Below are 17669 nucleotides of genomic sequence, written 5' to 3' on the forward strand. Positions count from 1 at the left end.
GAATCAGTGATGCAAGGAATTTACGGAAGTAAAGATTGGGTCAACAAAACAATAGTAACGGTAGACGGTTAAAAAATTAAGAAAACAGTGATTTTTTAAAAATATTTATTCGCGAATTATCCTGTAAAGCCAAATTTAACAAGGATGAACTGCCCAAACGAAAATTTGAAAAAGAAATTGTAAACAGATAAAGTGAAAAATCGAATCGCTAAACTTTTTTCTTGTTTCACTTCGGTAGAATAAAACTTAAGACACATCGACGGTCTGCTAGATTCATAGGTAGTTTCCACTGTTTCTATTAGCGGCCCACGCCTTCTTACAACTGCGACCCACCGCAAACGAGAGAGTATGGGTGAGAGACGCAGAGTTTTTTCTGGCGCGAAACAGGTTTTCACCATTTTTGACCTATTTTTGCATAACTTTCTCTCGGAAATTGGCAAATTTTTAACTAAAACATGTGAAAATAGATCAAAAATGGTGAAAATCTGTTTCGCGCCAGAAAAAAAACTCTGCGTCTCTCGCCGATACTCTCTCGTTTGCGGTGGAGCGCAGTTGTAACGAAATTGTTCTGCTAATAATTGTGCATATTAAAACAAAATTTACACGTACAAATCAATAATTGAAGTCCCCTAAATTCCCATTTTACATAGAAAAAATATTTTTCAGCGGCACAAATAAAGCCGATTTTTAAAAACTTTGTGGGTAAAATTACAATTTTGTTCAGAATTAGTTTTCCTTTGAAATGACAAAAATAACATTGATATTTGAGAAGACGCGTAGAGGTAGAAGCAATAATTTGGACTTCATTGGCACATATTATCCCAATCTGAGAGGCTGACAGTCCTGGCCTAGGATACGACAACTCCGCGACCCCGATATTTCGCCACGAAAATGGACACAGCCGAAACGAGTGCGACAGTAGTTTTGTGCGGGAAAATTTAAATCAAATATTTTTTCTCCTATTTTCAAGCAATATTATCATCAATTTTATCGATTTTCAACGATTTTTCGGGTTTTTTTGCGAAAAAATAAATAATAATTGTGCTTTGCTTCGATATTCTTACGTTTTATTCTCGCTTCTTTGAAAATATTCGATTCGCTGTCATATTTTATTATTTTTACACCTATTTCATCGATTTTTTTGCTTTCAGGTACACCGAAGACATCAACGCTTCAACACATCGTCATTTTCCCCGTTTCAACCGATTTCGATTCTTTTTTTGCGGTTAGTTTAATTTCAGAGCAGATATTTTCTTCTCCGCCAGAGGTTTTCGTTTCAGATTTTGTCAGTCAACGTCACGAAGACGGATAAATTCAATGGATGTGGCTGTCTAGAAGGGAACAAGCTGCTTTTAAAGGAATCATCCACAAAGGAATCGTGAAGGTCTGAAAAGCCAGCAACAGAAATGAGAAAATTTGAAAGAGATTCGAAGCATCCTCATTCCACTGCCACTGTTGTCATCTTCATCGATCACAAATTTGTTTTTTTTTTGCGGTTAGTTTTAGTAAAGAGCAGGTGTATTCTTCTCCGCCGAACCTCCTCGTTACAGGTTTCATCGCTGAGCCAACAACGTCAATCAACGTCGCGAAGTAATTCGTGTTCTCAAAATTCAAAAAAAAAGAGATGGACTTCAAGACAAATCCAACTCGTTGTTTCCACGACGTCAATGTTTCAAACGATGTTAATCTTGACAATGGTTCCAAAGATCTGAATGATGCCAACAATGTTTGCGGTTAGTTTTATTGCAGAACGGGTAAATTCTTCTCCGCCAAAAGTTCTCGTTTCAGATTTCGTCGCTGAGTCAACGCCGAGAAGTGTCAACGTTCAAAAGAAGAGCTCTTCACTCGGTTTCCACGTCCAAAAGAAGCCATTGGAATGCACGCATATCTCATGAAGACTCCTTTCATTTTAAATGTATTAAATTTCTTTGTTTTCTTATAATAAAAATAAAATTTATGTGTGACATTGAGTGTTCTGAATATTCATGAAGTGGTCTTTCAATGCATCTGAATTAAGCAACTCTGAAAATACGAACGTGATGTTTCAGGGAAAAATGTTGCCTCCGTTCATAAAAATTAAATTCTCGAATCTCGGTCCACTTAGTTGCTCGAAACTGTGGCCAAAAGAAAGACTTTCCATGGAGCAGATTCGATTGGTTGAGACCTCGCCATCGGCATTCTTGATGATTGATAATGGAACAGATATTTCCACCCAGACAGATTTCTGTAGTATTAACACATCTACTCAAACAGAGGTACACATCACATTTTTCGTAATTAGCTAGAATTTTTTTAATCAGACTGATCCATTCAAATCATTCTATGAAATCATGACACAAATGAAAACTGTTGACGTCAAAAATCCATCGGGAAACAGCCAGGCTCGCCTCATCCAGATGATCAAAAACATCCTCATCCAAGTGAACAACTTCAAGTCACAGTTAGGAGCATTTGCTCGCCTCACTGTGTTTCGCAATGTGAACAAACTTGTGGCTGCGTTGTTGGGTGTCGCCGAGTCCACTGTGATTCGATACAATAAGAAGACTGTCGCCGATGTCAAAGAAAAGCGAGTTGAAACAAGAAAAATGCGAAATGCAAAGGCTTTGGAACTTTTGAGTGATGATGAAAAGAGGCTCATTTCCGAGCACATCGAAAAGTGCTACATCGAGGATTCCAACTTCTCGGTGCACTCTCTTCACTCAGATCTCCAAAATTTGTACGACTATCCGTACTCTCCATCAACGCTCTATCGACAGCTGAAAGCTATGAGATTTAGCTACAAAATTAAGACTTATAATCCTTTCAGTACTGTTCGAGAAGAGATCGTTGAATGGCGAGCTCGATATTTGCAAACAATGGAGGAACTCAGAGCACAGGGAGCATACATCTGTTATTACGATGAAACCTGGCTATACCATGGGATGACTAAAACTCGGGGATGGAATCGAACAGATACATCACCATATCTCATTGCAAATTTGGGGGATTTGAGTAAACCTCGACCAGGATTCACTGCCTCCAGTGACAAGGGACAACGGGCAATCGTTCTTGCAGTCACTACGGAATCCGAAATCCTTCCAGGATCCATCGACGTCGTGATTCCAAACCGTCCGAAGGCCGAGGTGTTAGTCGATTACCACCAGTACATGTCATCCGACTTGTACACGCAGTACATGGAAAAAGTTCTTCCGTTGATCGTCAAAGCAACTCCAGCCGGCCGTCAAGCAGTTCTCGTAATCGATAATGCGTCGATTCACAACACATTAGTCGAGACGGTACTTTGATAACCTGAAACAATTGAAACATTATGGTTTACAGCTTCCCACCAAAAGCTCCAACAAATCTGAACTTCTCGCATTTCTAGAAAAGTATCAAGTTGACACTGCTGCGGGTGCCACAAATAAGGAATTGTGGGAAGAAGTTCAAATTGTTATGGAGGCTAGAGGTGGAAGAGATGCTCTCAAACGCTATCTGACAGATGAATATGCGGCGACTCTTGGTGTCCTGATTGTACGACTTCCACCTTATCACTGTCAGTTTTCTCCAATCGAACTGGTTTGGAACCAACTGAAAAGTCATCTTCGAACTGCTGGGAAGACAAGTGATAAGCTGGAAGTCGTTGCGGAACGGGCTAAGACATGGCTACGAAATACGAATGAAGCGCAAATGGCGTGGACGTATGAGCATGTACTTGACATTGAAGAGGGAATCAAACTTGTCATGGATGAAGATGACGAAAGCTGGGAGTGGGACGACGACGAATCGGATATGTGATTTTTCTTCGTATTTTTCATAAATTGTTGTTGACGTTTCCCATTCTTAACGAATTTGCAGTCATCGAAGTGATCTGAAACAATAGAAGGCGGAGAAGAATTTGCTGAACATTGTGCGACTAACCGCTCATAATTTTTTAAATATGTCGTTCCATAGTGTTGCTTTTATTTGGTCGTCGAATTGCGCAATCGATTGATTCCATGGTCTAATCTGAAACGAAAACCTCTGGCGGAGAAGAAAATATCTGCTCTGAAATTAAACTAACCGCAAAAAAAGAATCGAAATCGGTTGAAACGGGGAAAATGACGATGTGTTGAAGCGTTGATGTCTTCGGTGTACCTGAAAGCAAAAAAATCGATGAAATAGGTGTAAAAATAATAAAATATGACAGCGAATCGAATATTTTCAAAGAAGCGAGAATAAAACGTAAGAATATCGAAGCAAAGCACAATTATTTTTTATTTTTTCGCAAAAAAAACCCGAAAAATCGTTGAAAATCGATAAAATTGATGATAATATTGCTTGAAAATAGGAGAAAAAATATTTGATTTAAATTTTCCCGCACAAAACTACTGTCGCACTCGTTTCGGCTGTGTCCATTTTCGTGGCGAAATATCGGGGTCGCGGAGTTGTCGTATCCTAGGCCAGGACTGTCAGCCTCTCAGATTGGGATAATACATACATAGTTTTGTGAAACAGTGCTTGCATACATTTGCTAAATAGTCTATTGCGAGAAGGGTCTCACCATTAACTGTAAACTGTTGTAAAATAAGTCTTTCGCACACTCGATACACTGATGAAACAGAATACAATCAAGAAATAGTGTTAGTTTGAAAATTGTTCTATTAAAACCGCAAAAATGAAGTTTCAATGATTTGCTTAAGACGGAGTGAAATTCTTTGTGGAAGCTTCGAAACAAAAAATTGAAAACGCACAGTAGTGCGAGGCGTAAGTTCCTGCAACGAAAATATTTGAACTTTTTCCGAATTGCGTAGCGTGTGCGTCGCGGTTTTTATTAAAAGATACGGCAAATTCTATTTTGGCACCGTGACAACCGTTGCGCGTTAGAGAGCTTTTCCGCGATCCTCGCGCTGCTGTGACCGACAGACTAACTAGGGAAGGTCCTCGACTCGGTCTGGAGTTATAGTACTGGATCTATATCATTGGAAAGCTGCGAAAACGCTGATTCCAAATATATATTCAGTTTTTGCCCTCGATCCCTGGTGTTCAAGAAACACAAGGTCAAAGTTCGGAAAAATGACAAATTATTGCCTTTTAACACGCGAAAATCGCAAAAAAATTTCAAAACATTTTTCCCGTGTTAAAAAAGCAATAATTTGTCTTTTTTCTAACTTTGACCTTGTTTTTCTCGAATACCAGGCCTCGAGGGCAAAAACTGAATATATATTTGGAATCAGCGTTTTCCCAGCTTTCCAATGATATATGTCACGTCCCATTATTCCAGAATAAATTGGTGACATTTTGTGAAATAAGTAAACAATAAGAAACAGATATACATTTTTGAAACATTTTCAGTATCAGCGACTTCGAGACCATAATCAATATTGGATATTAAAAACATATTATTTTAATTATGACCTGAAATGTTTCTCAAGCGGGACGTTGTGAATATAGTGTATCTGAACAGGTGGATTTCAAGTTTCAAGATATTATTTTCAGTATTCATTTCTTTCAATTTGGATATATAATTAACTTGTTTTCAATTTCTAAAAATGATTATATCTGTACTGCTAGGGTGCAAACAGAAACCACGGTTTTGAGTTTTATGTCATTGAATCTTGAAATCACTGAAAATTGTTCACTGAACTTTTTCAACGTTTTGAAAAAGAAATCTTCCTATTAGAAAAATAATGAAGAAAACAGTATTAAGGTCTGGAAATAGACAAAGAGTGTGTGTCTTGTTTAAACCTCAGGAAGCACTGATTAAAAAATAAAAAATGTGGACTTAACAGTTCTCTGAAACAGTAATGATTAGGGAAACTAGTGGAACAGAATGACAAAATAAGTTTGTACAGGCAAAATAATGGAATATGATTCGTAGTTAGTCTTAGTTTTTGTGATAAAAAGTATGATGGAAAATAATAAAATACCGGAAGCAAATTGCTCTCTTGTGCTGAGAAATAAAAATACTGTGGATCAGGAAGTGTTTTTCGACACTTTCAATCGCCCACTTTGCCAGTGCTCCTTCATTTCTTTATACCTTTTATAGCTAGTAAGATTATAGATTCGAAAAAAAACAATAATGAATCAGAAACTCTTACTTCAGCATTTTCTTCATTTTCACTAAAAATCAACAAAAACCCCCAGAGGATTAGAAAAACGAATCTAGATTTTTTTTTCATTATCGGTGAGTATGTTGCTTCATACACTATATTTAGCCTTGGTTGGAGGTAATTGACTCAGCTCTGATAATTGGCTCGTGACCGAAACGTTGACTATTTATTGACACTAACTTTAAACATGTCATTGAAACAGATAATCATTGCTACACAAAAGCTTGAAAAAGTAATTTAATTGCACTAGTATTAAGTTTCTCTTTACTTTGCGGTATTATTCAATACGGTGAAAATAAGCTGTCTTTCTTTTAATGTTTCAAAAAATCTATTTTCACTAAGTAACAGAATACAAACATTTTTCTTCATGGACTAAAATTGATTAGTTTCAACCACCTTATCAAGTTTTGTCACTCTTTGGAAAAACCATATTTATTTCTCTTTTAGAAAAATCATTTTTAAAAACTTGTTGGTTGAATACTAATTATCTCTGTAGTCCAGATAACTGGAACCTGTGATTACCGGCTTTATATTTGGAACCTCTAGTCAGACATACTCTATTTCACATTTGTCTTTTCTCAGATTTCTGTGATTCAGAGGTAATTATTCGCTTTGCTCTTACCTTTCTGACATGTCAACCCTTTGGTGTTAACAATTCAACAAAATTTTTTTTTCGATTAATTGACTACAACATGCTAGCAGCTTCGGAGTTAGTACAGAATATGCGTGAGTTAATGAACATTTATTCATAAGGAAAAACACTAATCTAAATTTAACGGTAGTTTGTCTGATAAGCAGCAATTTATTTTAACAAAACACCTTTCATTTTTCACCGTTCTCCACATGTTAAATTTTTCTGTGTTGCGGAGTGTGGTTATAATGGAAAATGTTCAAAATTATTCAATTGTTTTTTTGGTCTATCCGGATTGAAATAGTTAAATTTCACGAACGTTTCGTAACTAAATGATCATTTTGGAATCAGAATTTTTAGAATGAAAATTAAAAAAAAAGAAGGAATTTCGCAAAAAAGAGCAGCAACGCCAAACCCAGTAGCGATTAAAATCTGAAAATCTGAAAATGATTATTTTGAAACAGAATAATCGAAAAAGTTTGTCAAGCAGCCACGTGGTAAGGAAATACACAAAAACATTTTTAACAGTCTTGAATCTCACACAAAAAAGTTGACGTGAAAGTGAGAGACGCAGAGAAACATTGCTTTTAATATTATCTTTTGCTCCATTAAAATTTTCGACATTGAACTTGGGAAAACTAACAAGAAATATCTGGTAACCAAGTAATGAAGAGAAACTGATATATAATTGAATGGAAGCTATAACAGTGTTTCAATGTGTTTATCGGGCGTCACTTGATGGAAAGCTGGAATTGCATATTATTTTCGCGACTACATACTTTGAACGAAAAATGTGCCAGCGCAACGAGAAAAGCGTCAGAAGTCTACTGTGCGCATAACGTGATAAAAATGTTTTAAGAGGCGTTGTCTGTAAGATGAGGATTCCTCTTGGCACAGTTGCAAAAAGTTGTTTCAATCCGAACTCTTTTTACAGCATATGTACCCCTATGGTAGTGGTTTACAAAAAATATGTCATCAGTCCCCTATGACGTCATCATAGGAAAATATGACCAATAATTGAATTTTCTCCCAAAAATTCATAAAAATTTCAATCTTTCAGATAACATTAGGAAACTTTCGCAACATGTTAGGAGTGTTTTTGACTACCCCTACACAAATTTTTAGCTGCTCAGAAACCCCAGAAACCGTTCAAGTGAATTTCTCTTTCATGTTTTTCCAACTTTTCTCGAAAAATCCCTCTAGAAGTACTCAAATTTCAAATCGTATTCGTATTCTCCGCAAAAAGTTCTATTAGGTCCAATTAAAATCATCCAAAAACCATTGCACCATTTTGAGATATTTCGATTTTTTCAAAAATCCCATAAGGGTCCCCCCTTATGAAAAAAAAAATTTCACGAAAAATTCCAAGAAAAAATTTGTTCTGAAAATAATTAGAATATTGATAAAAGAGAAAGAATAAACCAATTCCGAGATTATACACCTCAGAAATATGTTTGAACCGATTTCGTTTTTTTCTTCATCGAAATTTTTTCCCATTTTTTGACGTTTTCATCAATATTTTGTACTGAAGTACACAAATTTCAAGTAATGTACTTATTGCTCGCTAAATTCAACATATAATCAAAATAAGACAAATGAAAAACCATTGGACCATTTTGAGATTTTTCCATTTATTTCGAAAATCACATAAGGGTCCCCCCCATGGAACACAATTTTTATCGAAAAAATAATTCAACATTATTTTGATGCAAAAACGTTCAGAACATTGACGCAATATTACAAAATGTTTTCTAAAAAAGTGGTGACAATAAGAAAGTCAATGATTGCTAGACTTTTGTCAATTGTATTTTGCACTTTTCGAAACAGTACAATTTTTATGGGATTACACCATAGTTAAACATTTTTTGAAACGCTATAAAAAATATCGATGAAAAAAACCTTTTCAATTTCAGATGTCAGAATCTAATAACAATGATAGTAGTCTGTTTGAGAGAAAAAGATCCCATTTGAAACAGGAATCGCTTAACAAATCCGAAAAATAATAGAAGTGAAAGAAGTTGAGAATGATGCAATTAAACAATTTCTGTGGAAAAAGCAAAAATTAAAAATCATTTTAACGAAAATGTATTGGTTATTGGAACCATTGGAAAACAGTATTTCTTTAAATTTCTGAGTGGTTATTGTAATGTTAACAATTCTGATCATTTTTTGAAAATTATCATTTCTTATTCCTCTTTCCTAGAAATACTTATTTACATTCAAAGTGAGAGGTAGAACTTCATCAGACCTAAAATATCCACAGTTCTAATTGTATTTGAAAGAACAAAATGCATATAAAGTCATTTGGTCTAAATATCCTCAACCAATTGACAGAAATGTTTCGAATTGTCTTATTCTGTACCCTACCTACTGTTTGGAACATTGGAACTTCAGCACTTCAATTTATACTGAAAATGTAGTTTTTTTTGAAAGAAAAGTTATTTCGTTTTTATTACTTTTATTTTATTACTATCTGATGACAACTAAACACATTTCAATAAACTATTTCGAAACCGTAAATAAATACCGAAGTAATAATTTGAGCGTTCTGAAAAATAAAAATGGTGCAGAAACCGATATAAATATTATGTTATGACAGAATGGTGATAATAATGATGTCATGCGATGAACTGCGTTGATAATTAAATAAATGAAATAATTAACCTTCTGAAACTGAGAATTTTTGTAAATTTTGAGTCACTGTAAGAAACGTGTTGTTATTTTTTTGTTTAGTGAGGTTTACTTATCAAAGTCTGATTTGTATCAGCTTTAATTAATAATTACAACTGACAAACGGCAATTTTTGGAATACTGATTTCAAAACCACGGTAATCCCTTTGTAACCAAAAATCACATAAAAGTGAGAATGAAATTAGGACTTTATGAAACAGTGAAAACACCCAATAATATGTTTTGGGTATTCGAAGCAAATTGCGATTTATTAATTGTAAGTGAAAAGTTAACAAGACAACTAAGATAATCGAGATAATGAATATTGCTGTGGTGAACACTGTCTTGAAACCTTTATAAAACAGTAAACAAGCAAATAACATGTTAGAATTGATTTCAGAGAATGATAATTGAGACAATTGGTAGCTTGGATATCGAAACTAAATAATACCTCCAAGGAATTAAGACATTTTTGAAACTGGCTTTCATGCACTGAAATAGGAACACTGAACCAATAAACGGAAAAAAACTAAAAGCACTAAAAAGTGATTATCCTGAAACTAGAAAAACACGTTGAGGCCCATGCTACCTATGCAAACGCGCTCTGAAAAAGACATGGTCCGCAATACGTGACGGTGAACATTAGAATCTATTTTCCTACAGAAAATTGTAGGATACGTGAAAATATTTTCATTTCCACGTAGTTTCTCGTTAGAGCGTGTTTGCATAGGGAGCCTGGGCCTCAACGTGGAAAAGGTCATTTCAAACGCTCATCAGTAAAATGACCTATTTCGATATAGCATCAAAAAAGCAACAACTTTGAAAAAATTAAGAGCATTTATGTTTTTTGTAAAACCGATAAACATCGCCCATTTAAGAACGCGTTTTATAGATTAATATTTTGTAACAGAAGAAAAATCTAACTTTCAAGATTTTTCAGTAGGCAACATTTTCAATTTTTCTGATAAAAATGACTGTTTCTAAACCTTGATGTGTTGTATGACCTCAATTTGAAATTGATAGAAGTTTAATTTATAATATAAATCTAATGAAGTTGAATTCTGTCTATGTCTCCCCAACATTCTGTTTTTCAGCGAGTCTTCTGATTCAATTCCAGAAGCTTTCAATTTCACTTTTTCTCAAAGACCGACCAGGATAGGTGAACAATTTAAAAATAAACCGTAGCGTTGAAATTTTGTCACGGTTTGTCAATGACTTCCTGTTTCTACAGCCTGTGTTTAATGCATTTTTCTTATTTGGATGATGATCCTAGGAGACTCTGAACTTTTGGTTAGCTTACTATTAGAAACAACAACAAATCATTCATATAATGGAAACAATTGTTAATAATTGAATACCAAACTCAGATCGACTGCCAAACAAGAAACCCATCATAATTGAAATGCTCTTGAAACATGACTTTTCAAAAGGAAATCAGTCATGTTTAATGTCTTTTGATTTTCTAATCGATAATGTTTTCGATATTGAGAGAAACTAGACCAATTGAAACAGGAACTTTCGGGCAGTGATTTTGTTATTATGGCATCTGTCGGACACACAGATTATCTGTGGTATGAGACTGATCAGACATCCTTATTGGTTATTTAAAAAGGACAGCCTTCTACAATTTTCGAACATTGCCGCAAGGAATGGGCGTGGCCGCCGCAAAAAATGAGGCGATTTTTCCTTGAACAAAGAAATTTGAATTTATAATCAACCAGCTTGGCTGCCATGGCGCGCTCTCCCCTTTATTTCTCAAAAATCTTGCGAACATCCTGAAAAACACACAGACAAATCCACAAACAGAGCCCACACGCGTTTTATATATAAGAATGATGTCAATATCATTTTACTGTCAATATCGATCTAACTTTTTTTGTTTCTTACGTCATTCCTGAAACAGTCCTTCCCCACAAAAACAAAAATAATTACCTGGGAAACTTAGACATTTTCAATGACAACTCCGGTCTGTCCTTATAGCTGAAAACCCTAGAAGCAGAAAAAATTACAAATGGAAACTTTTTTCAATTCGTGAATTCAAAGTACTGTTTCAGTGGCTCGTTATCAGAAAACCATTTTTCTTGAAACTCAATTTGTGTAAAATGTGTTTCTTGATACACCCGTAACGAAACATTATGAGATAACGTTCATAATATTTCAGAAGTTTACAATAGGAAGTGTTTTAACCGAGATGGGTACAAAGCGAAAATAAGACAAAGAGAAACCACAATAATAACACTTGTTACTTTCAATCTTTTTTGAATTTTCGAAACACGAATGGTAGTGGGAGTAGTTTCAAATCCACAAGACGTACCTAACTTCCAAAAAAAATGCATGTGCCCTTAAAACAAACGAATAAAAAACTGTTGATTTTTTAATTTTGACGGTATTTTCTATAATTTTTTTGTATTTCTTCGAGGATTCAAAGTACTGTTTCAGTGGCGGCTCGTTATCAGTAAACCATTTTCTTGAAACTCAATTTGAGGTATGTATAAGCCAGTTTGGAAAATTTTCTAGTTACACCGGTAACCATTTCTGATGAAGTTGAATCTGGGATTGACAGTGATTTGCAAAAATTGAATTGACAAAGTGGAAATGAGTACAATTTTGAATGTTACAAAGCAGAAAATAGTTTTTTTTTAAATATTAGTTGAGCTCCATTCTTTCAAAATTGGCCACGATAAACGTTCTTCGAAAATAAACTTCCAAGAAACAGAAAAAGTTGGAGAACTGGATTTGGAGAACAATTTGAACCAATTTTCTATTCTTTTCCATGTTTCACCGTGCCATTATCAACAAAACACCGTTTTCAGAACGATTTGTTTTGATATAAAAATCTATTTTTCATCAACTCCCGAAAATTTTGATTTTTTTTTGGGTTCAGACCATGCATGTAAATTCAGTAACAATGAATCCAAATAGAAATGAAAATGGATGAACATGAAATCAATATCGATCAATCCTCAAGGGTCAAACTTTAAAAAATTATTAAAGAATCTTGATATTTGAAGACGGAAAACTAAACTTTAGGTGTTGAAATCAAACCGGAAACATTATAAAAAAGTACTGTTCTTCAAAACTGACTTCATCTTTTTAGAAAAGATGGATAGTATTCGACGGAGAATATTAGCAGCCCACGCGTTCTTACAACTGCGCCCCACTGCAAACGATCGACGAGAGACGCAGAGTATTTTCTGGCGCGAAACAAATTTTCACCATTTTTGATCTATTTTTGCAAAATTTTATTTCGGGAATTGGCAAATTTTGAATTAAAACTTGTGAAAATAGATCAAAAATGGTGAAAATCTGCTTCGCGCCAGAAAATACTCTGCGTCTCTCTCCGATACTCTCTCGCTTGCGGTGGGGCGCAGTTGTAACGAAATTGCTCTGCTAATAATTGTGGCGATTTTGGTACAGAATGCAAATGAGACACCGATAAAACGAAACAGATACTATTCGTAATTTGGACATCAGTGAATATGATTCATTTGAACAGAAAAATTCAATCAGAAATAATAACTCTAGAAATTACCTTTTCAAGTCTTTTTTAATTCTTTGTTTGTCTTTTCGATGCAATAACTTGAATCAAGGCAGAAACATCTAAATTTATCGAGAATGTTGTAACTGGACATTTTGAAAATGTTATCTGATTTTCAGGTAAATACACACAAATTACTAAAAAAATTGTTTCCCAAACTGCTGAAGAGAATCATAGTTTGAAAAAAAACACTTGAATATTCCATTAAATCAGAATTAGTTTATTAAAAGGAACGTGACCTAGTTTCGTTCATTTAAGCAAATTATTTCCCAATTTTATATTCATTTTTTCGTAATACTAGCGGAATACTGACATAATATTGCTCACTTCCAGAAAATCACATTTTGATACAGAACAATTTTAATGAAAATCTGAAAAAAAGTGAAGTGTACAACAAATGATATACAGTTTCAGATACATCTTCTTTGTTTGCTTGTGATGTGACTGACAATAGGAACAATAGTTTTATATTAAAAATTCTACATTTTTCCATGAAATTAGAATTTCAAATGCCTGTATATCTATGCAAGTTTCAGAACTTATTCTAGTAAATATGAAAATTAATAGCTAAACATTTTTAGATGAGGGCAGTCCTTGGAACATTGATATTCAAGCCATGGGATTAGTTAAAACCTTACATAAAATATTTATGAAACTGGAATTATACGTTTCCAAATTACATATTCTGAAACTCCAGGCAAACATTTTAGGGTCTGTCTACTATAAACGGGAGAGATGCAAGATTCCGAAGTATGAAGAAGAGTAGAAATAACCCTTGTTTTTACTTTCTATCTCTTAGAAGTTTTGTAATACGATTGGTTGTCGGAATAAGTTCCAATTCACCGGAAGCAACAAACTTCCCAAAATTTTTCTCAAGTGTCCATTATAAAAAAAAGTCTGTAATCATTCTCAGCGAAAAGAAAAGAACTGAACTATTATACGATGAATTTTTGAATTTGAAGTGTTAAGAGAACAGTAATATTTGATCCATTAGTTGAACCTTTTTTTTTAACCGGTGTTTATTCATTTGGTGTACCTGCGTACAGTAGCGAGCATAAGTGAGCACCCCTTCATACTTTTATGTGTAACTCTGCTGAATCGTGTCCGTTTTGCATAAACTTTTTTTTGAAAAAAAGCCAAAGTATTCAGCAATAAGAAAATATGTTTTTTGAAAAATTTCAATCACTGATTTTTTCGATAATCGATTTTTCCTAATCTTGATTTGAAAATTCGAAAAAAAACATTTTCTTTTTCTCTTGGAGATATTGAATTTTTTGTTTCAAAATGTTGAAAACAGTCTGAATAAACAAAAAATTGTGTTGAATTAGCTTCTCAACTCCTAAGTATCGCGCTAAAGCTCCAGAAGTCAAAAGTAGTGCCCTCGGGGAAACCATCATAACTCATCAAAAAATTCTCCAAATTTTTTGAAACATGTATCAAAATACGTGTCTTGAGTTTTTCTACAAACCAACATTAAAAAGTTACAATTTTAGAAAAAATTATTTTTCAAATTATTTTCACTCAAAAATTATTTTATTCTCATTTTTTCTCAATTTCCGTAATTTTTTGGCTATAACACGAACAAGGAATACATACATGTGTTTTGTTATTTGTGATAACGCACTTTGCATACAGTTTTGGAAAGGTATGTACGTTTTATAGCCAAAAAATTACGGAAACTGAGAAAAAATGAGAATAAAATAATTTTTGAGTGAAAATAATTTGAAAAATAATTTTTTCTAAAATTGTAACTTTTTAATGTTGGTTTGTAGAAAAACTCAAGACACGTATTTTGGTACATGTTTCAAAAAATTTGGAGAATTTTTTGATGAGTTATGATGGTTTCGCCGAGGGCACTACTTTTGACTTCTGGAGCTTTAGCACGATACTTAGAAGTTGAGAAGCTAATTCAACACAATTTTTTGTTTATTTCAGTGTTTTCCAATATTTTAAAACCAAAAACTCAATATCTCCAAGAGAAAAATAAAAAGTTTTTTTTCGAATTTTCAAATCAAGATTAGGAAAAATCGATTATCGAAAAAATCAGTGATTGAAATTTTTCAAAAAACATATTTTCTTATTGCTGAATAGTTTGGCTTTCTTTCAAAAAAAAGTTTATGCGAAACGGACACGATTCAGCAGAGTTACACATGAAAGTATGAAGGGGTGCTCACTTATGCTCGCTACTGTATGTAACCGAAGTGGGAATCCTGATTACAATATAATGACAATTAAAATACCTGTCAGAAACAGCACAGTATTAATCGTATATAGTTTTCTTTTAATACCACACTGTTTATTTTGTTCTCATTTTTGAAACGTCCACAGGTTGTCTAGAGTTTTTTAGAGGCCTAATTTCCGTGTTGGACCTCGGCACAGTCTGAACGGAGATCGAACAGGTTTTTGTTTGAGAAATGTCAGAAAACAGATAATGTACCTGGAAAAGTGGAAGCATTCATTTCCTAATTCGGAAACAGGGAAAAATATTGAAAAATATTTTAGTTTAGTTTCAAATAATAACTTGTTTCAAGTTGTTGTCATTTGTTAGGAAAGTTTGATAACGGATTACAGTAAGGAGGCTAAATCGCGATTTCTACAAATTACAGAGTGGCGCATAAGTATACAACGCTCTTTTCTCGTGCCCCAGATCCTGCACCATTAAACCTGATTCCGAAAATCAAAGTTTTTACTTAAGAAATCTTTGTGTTTAATTAAAACATTCAGTTATTGAGAACATTTCTTTTTTCAGATAGTCAATTTCAGTACTAAATTGACAAAGTCGGATAGTCTACAGTATTCTGGTGCAGACTGTGAAAACACAAAATTGTTCATTATATGCATATCGTATATTTATCGTTTTTATATTTTCAAGTTCATTGAAAACAAAAATCTGAAACATGGAATATAAGAAAAAATCTTTTACAAGTCAATCCAGGATGAGAGTTTTCATTGTCAAATTTGGATTTAAAGAGATAGAACTGACAACTCTTACGAATACAACATTCTATGCATTCTTCAAAACAGTTAGTTTTGAAACAGATAGATTGATAGGCTCTATTCCAGTTTAGATGTCCTTTGAAAACTTGAACGTCCCAAAAAACACTTAGACGTCCCTTAAAACACTCAGACGTCCCTTGAAACACTTAGACGTCCCTTGAAACATTTAAACGTCCTTTCGGATCCCAAATATGTTCAAAAATGTTTAAACGTCCCAAAAAACATTTAGACGTCCCAAAATACGTTTAGACGTCCCATAAAATATTGAGACGTCCCTTAAAATCCGGAAATTTGATTTTAAATAATTAGACGTCCCAAAAAACATTTAGACGTCCCAATAAACATTTAAACGTCCCAAAAAATGTTTAGACGTCCCTTCAATACTAAAAGCCACTGAAAATGTTCGAGGGACGTCTAAATAATTTTTGGGACGTTTAAATGTTTTTTGGGACGTCTAAATGTTTTGTTAGACGTCTAAATGTTTTTTGGGACGTTTAAAACTTCAGAACTATATTTTGGGATTTCAAGGGACGTCTATACATTTTATGGGACGTTTAAACGTTTTTTGGGACGTCTAAACTTTTGAAAGGACGTTTTAAAAAAATTAGAGTTTGAAAGGACGTTTAAGTGTTTTAAGGGACGTCTAAGTGTTTTAAGGGACGTTTAAGTGTTTTAAGGGACGTTTTAGTTTTTAAAGGACATCTAAACTGGAATAGAGCCGATTGATATTGTAGAGGTCGATACAAGTCATCAGTTACTTACAGAGGCTCTGAATATTCATCTAAAAATTCGTGTTGCTGAAAAGTGCAGTTGACACCGGTAGAATTTTTCACAAAACTGTATAACATCAAGGTAATCTCAATCTTGTGTGACACTAACTGTATCGAATACCATTAAACATTGGATAAGCATAATCCCAATGATAAATTTTTTTGTTTTCAAGCTTTTTGGAAGTTTTGAAGCAGCAAGTGTTGTTTTTGAATTTTGACTGAAAGAGAGCTTTGATAAGAAGCCTAAAAAATTTTCAGGTTATTGCAAGAATAGACTGAATTGGGTGAATTAAGACGTTTTGAATCTGCAATTTTTTTAAATATTGAAAAAACGATATAAGTGATCAAAATATCAGGTTTTATTTAATTTTTTATGAGATTCCTATTTTTAAAGCAAGACAAATAAATTTGGATTAAATATAATTTTTGTACAGACACGATCGAAACAAAATTTCAGCAACGGCATGAAATTGACAAATTCCGAAAACAGTAATTTTTTGGAATGTGTAATTGTTGAAAACCGTTTGTAGAACAAGGTGCTGAAAGAAACATATATTGACTCAATAAATCAATCAGATATTCAGAATTAGGAGCTTTCAGATGTTGATTCTCAAGGGACTCAATCAGGTGAATCAAAATATTAAGATTTCTTAAATTAGAACTTAAGGAATCATTGGTGATTTCGACTTTTTAAAGGAAGCTCTGCAACTTTAAAGACGCATAGGATCGGTGAAATTTCAGAATGCCGCATACCTAGTCATGATTATACTCATTCGAACCATCTCGAAGCGCATTTTCCGAATAATTCATTGGTTGTTTGAAATCTAATAAACCGCTTAAAAACTTTATTTTCCAACATCTCTTATAAACCAAACGGAGCGGCAGGTGTGTCTTCACCATTAAAAAGGATAGCGGTGCTATGTATGTCCCACCGAGATAGTCTATGCAAAGTGGAGAGTAAAAAGAAAGAGAGATAGGTACTTTATGTTTATTCC

The 17669-nt window shown here is 33.9% G+C and overlaps 2 protein-coding genes across 2 annotated transcripts; both read left to right on the forward strand.

The window, feature by feature from the left end:
• Positions 1-1624: 1624 nt before the first annotated feature.
• On the forward strand, positions 1625-1895 carry GCK72_012303 (uncharacterized protein; the record flags this gene model as incomplete). The annotated part of the gene is made up of 2 exons (XM_053729000.1): positions 1625-1733; positions 1789-1895. 2 exons carry the CDS (start codon positions 1625-1627, stop codon positions 1893-1895), a joined length of 216 nt encoding a protein of 71 aa, XP_053583772.1.
• A 159-nt stretch (positions 1896-2054) lies between these two features.
• Positions 2055-3774, forward strand: GCK72_012304 (uncharacterized protein; the record flags this gene model as incomplete). Its single annotated transcript, XM_053729001.1, has 3 exons — positions 2055-2255; positions 2301-3275; positions 3319-3774. 3 exons carry the CDS (start codon positions 2055-2057, stop codon positions 3772-3774), a joined length of 1632 nt encoding a protein of 543 aa, XP_053583773.1.
• Between the last annotated feature and the right edge of the window lie 13895 nt (positions 3775-17669).

This window comes from Caenorhabditis remanei, chromosome IV, assembly GCF_010183535.1.
Source record: "Caenorhabditis remanei strain PX506 chromosome IV, whole genome shotgun sequence".
In the NCBI taxonomy this organism is placed as follows: domain Eukaryota; kingdom Metazoa; phylum Nematoda; class Chromadorea; order Rhabditida; family Rhabditidae; genus Caenorhabditis; species Caenorhabditis remanei.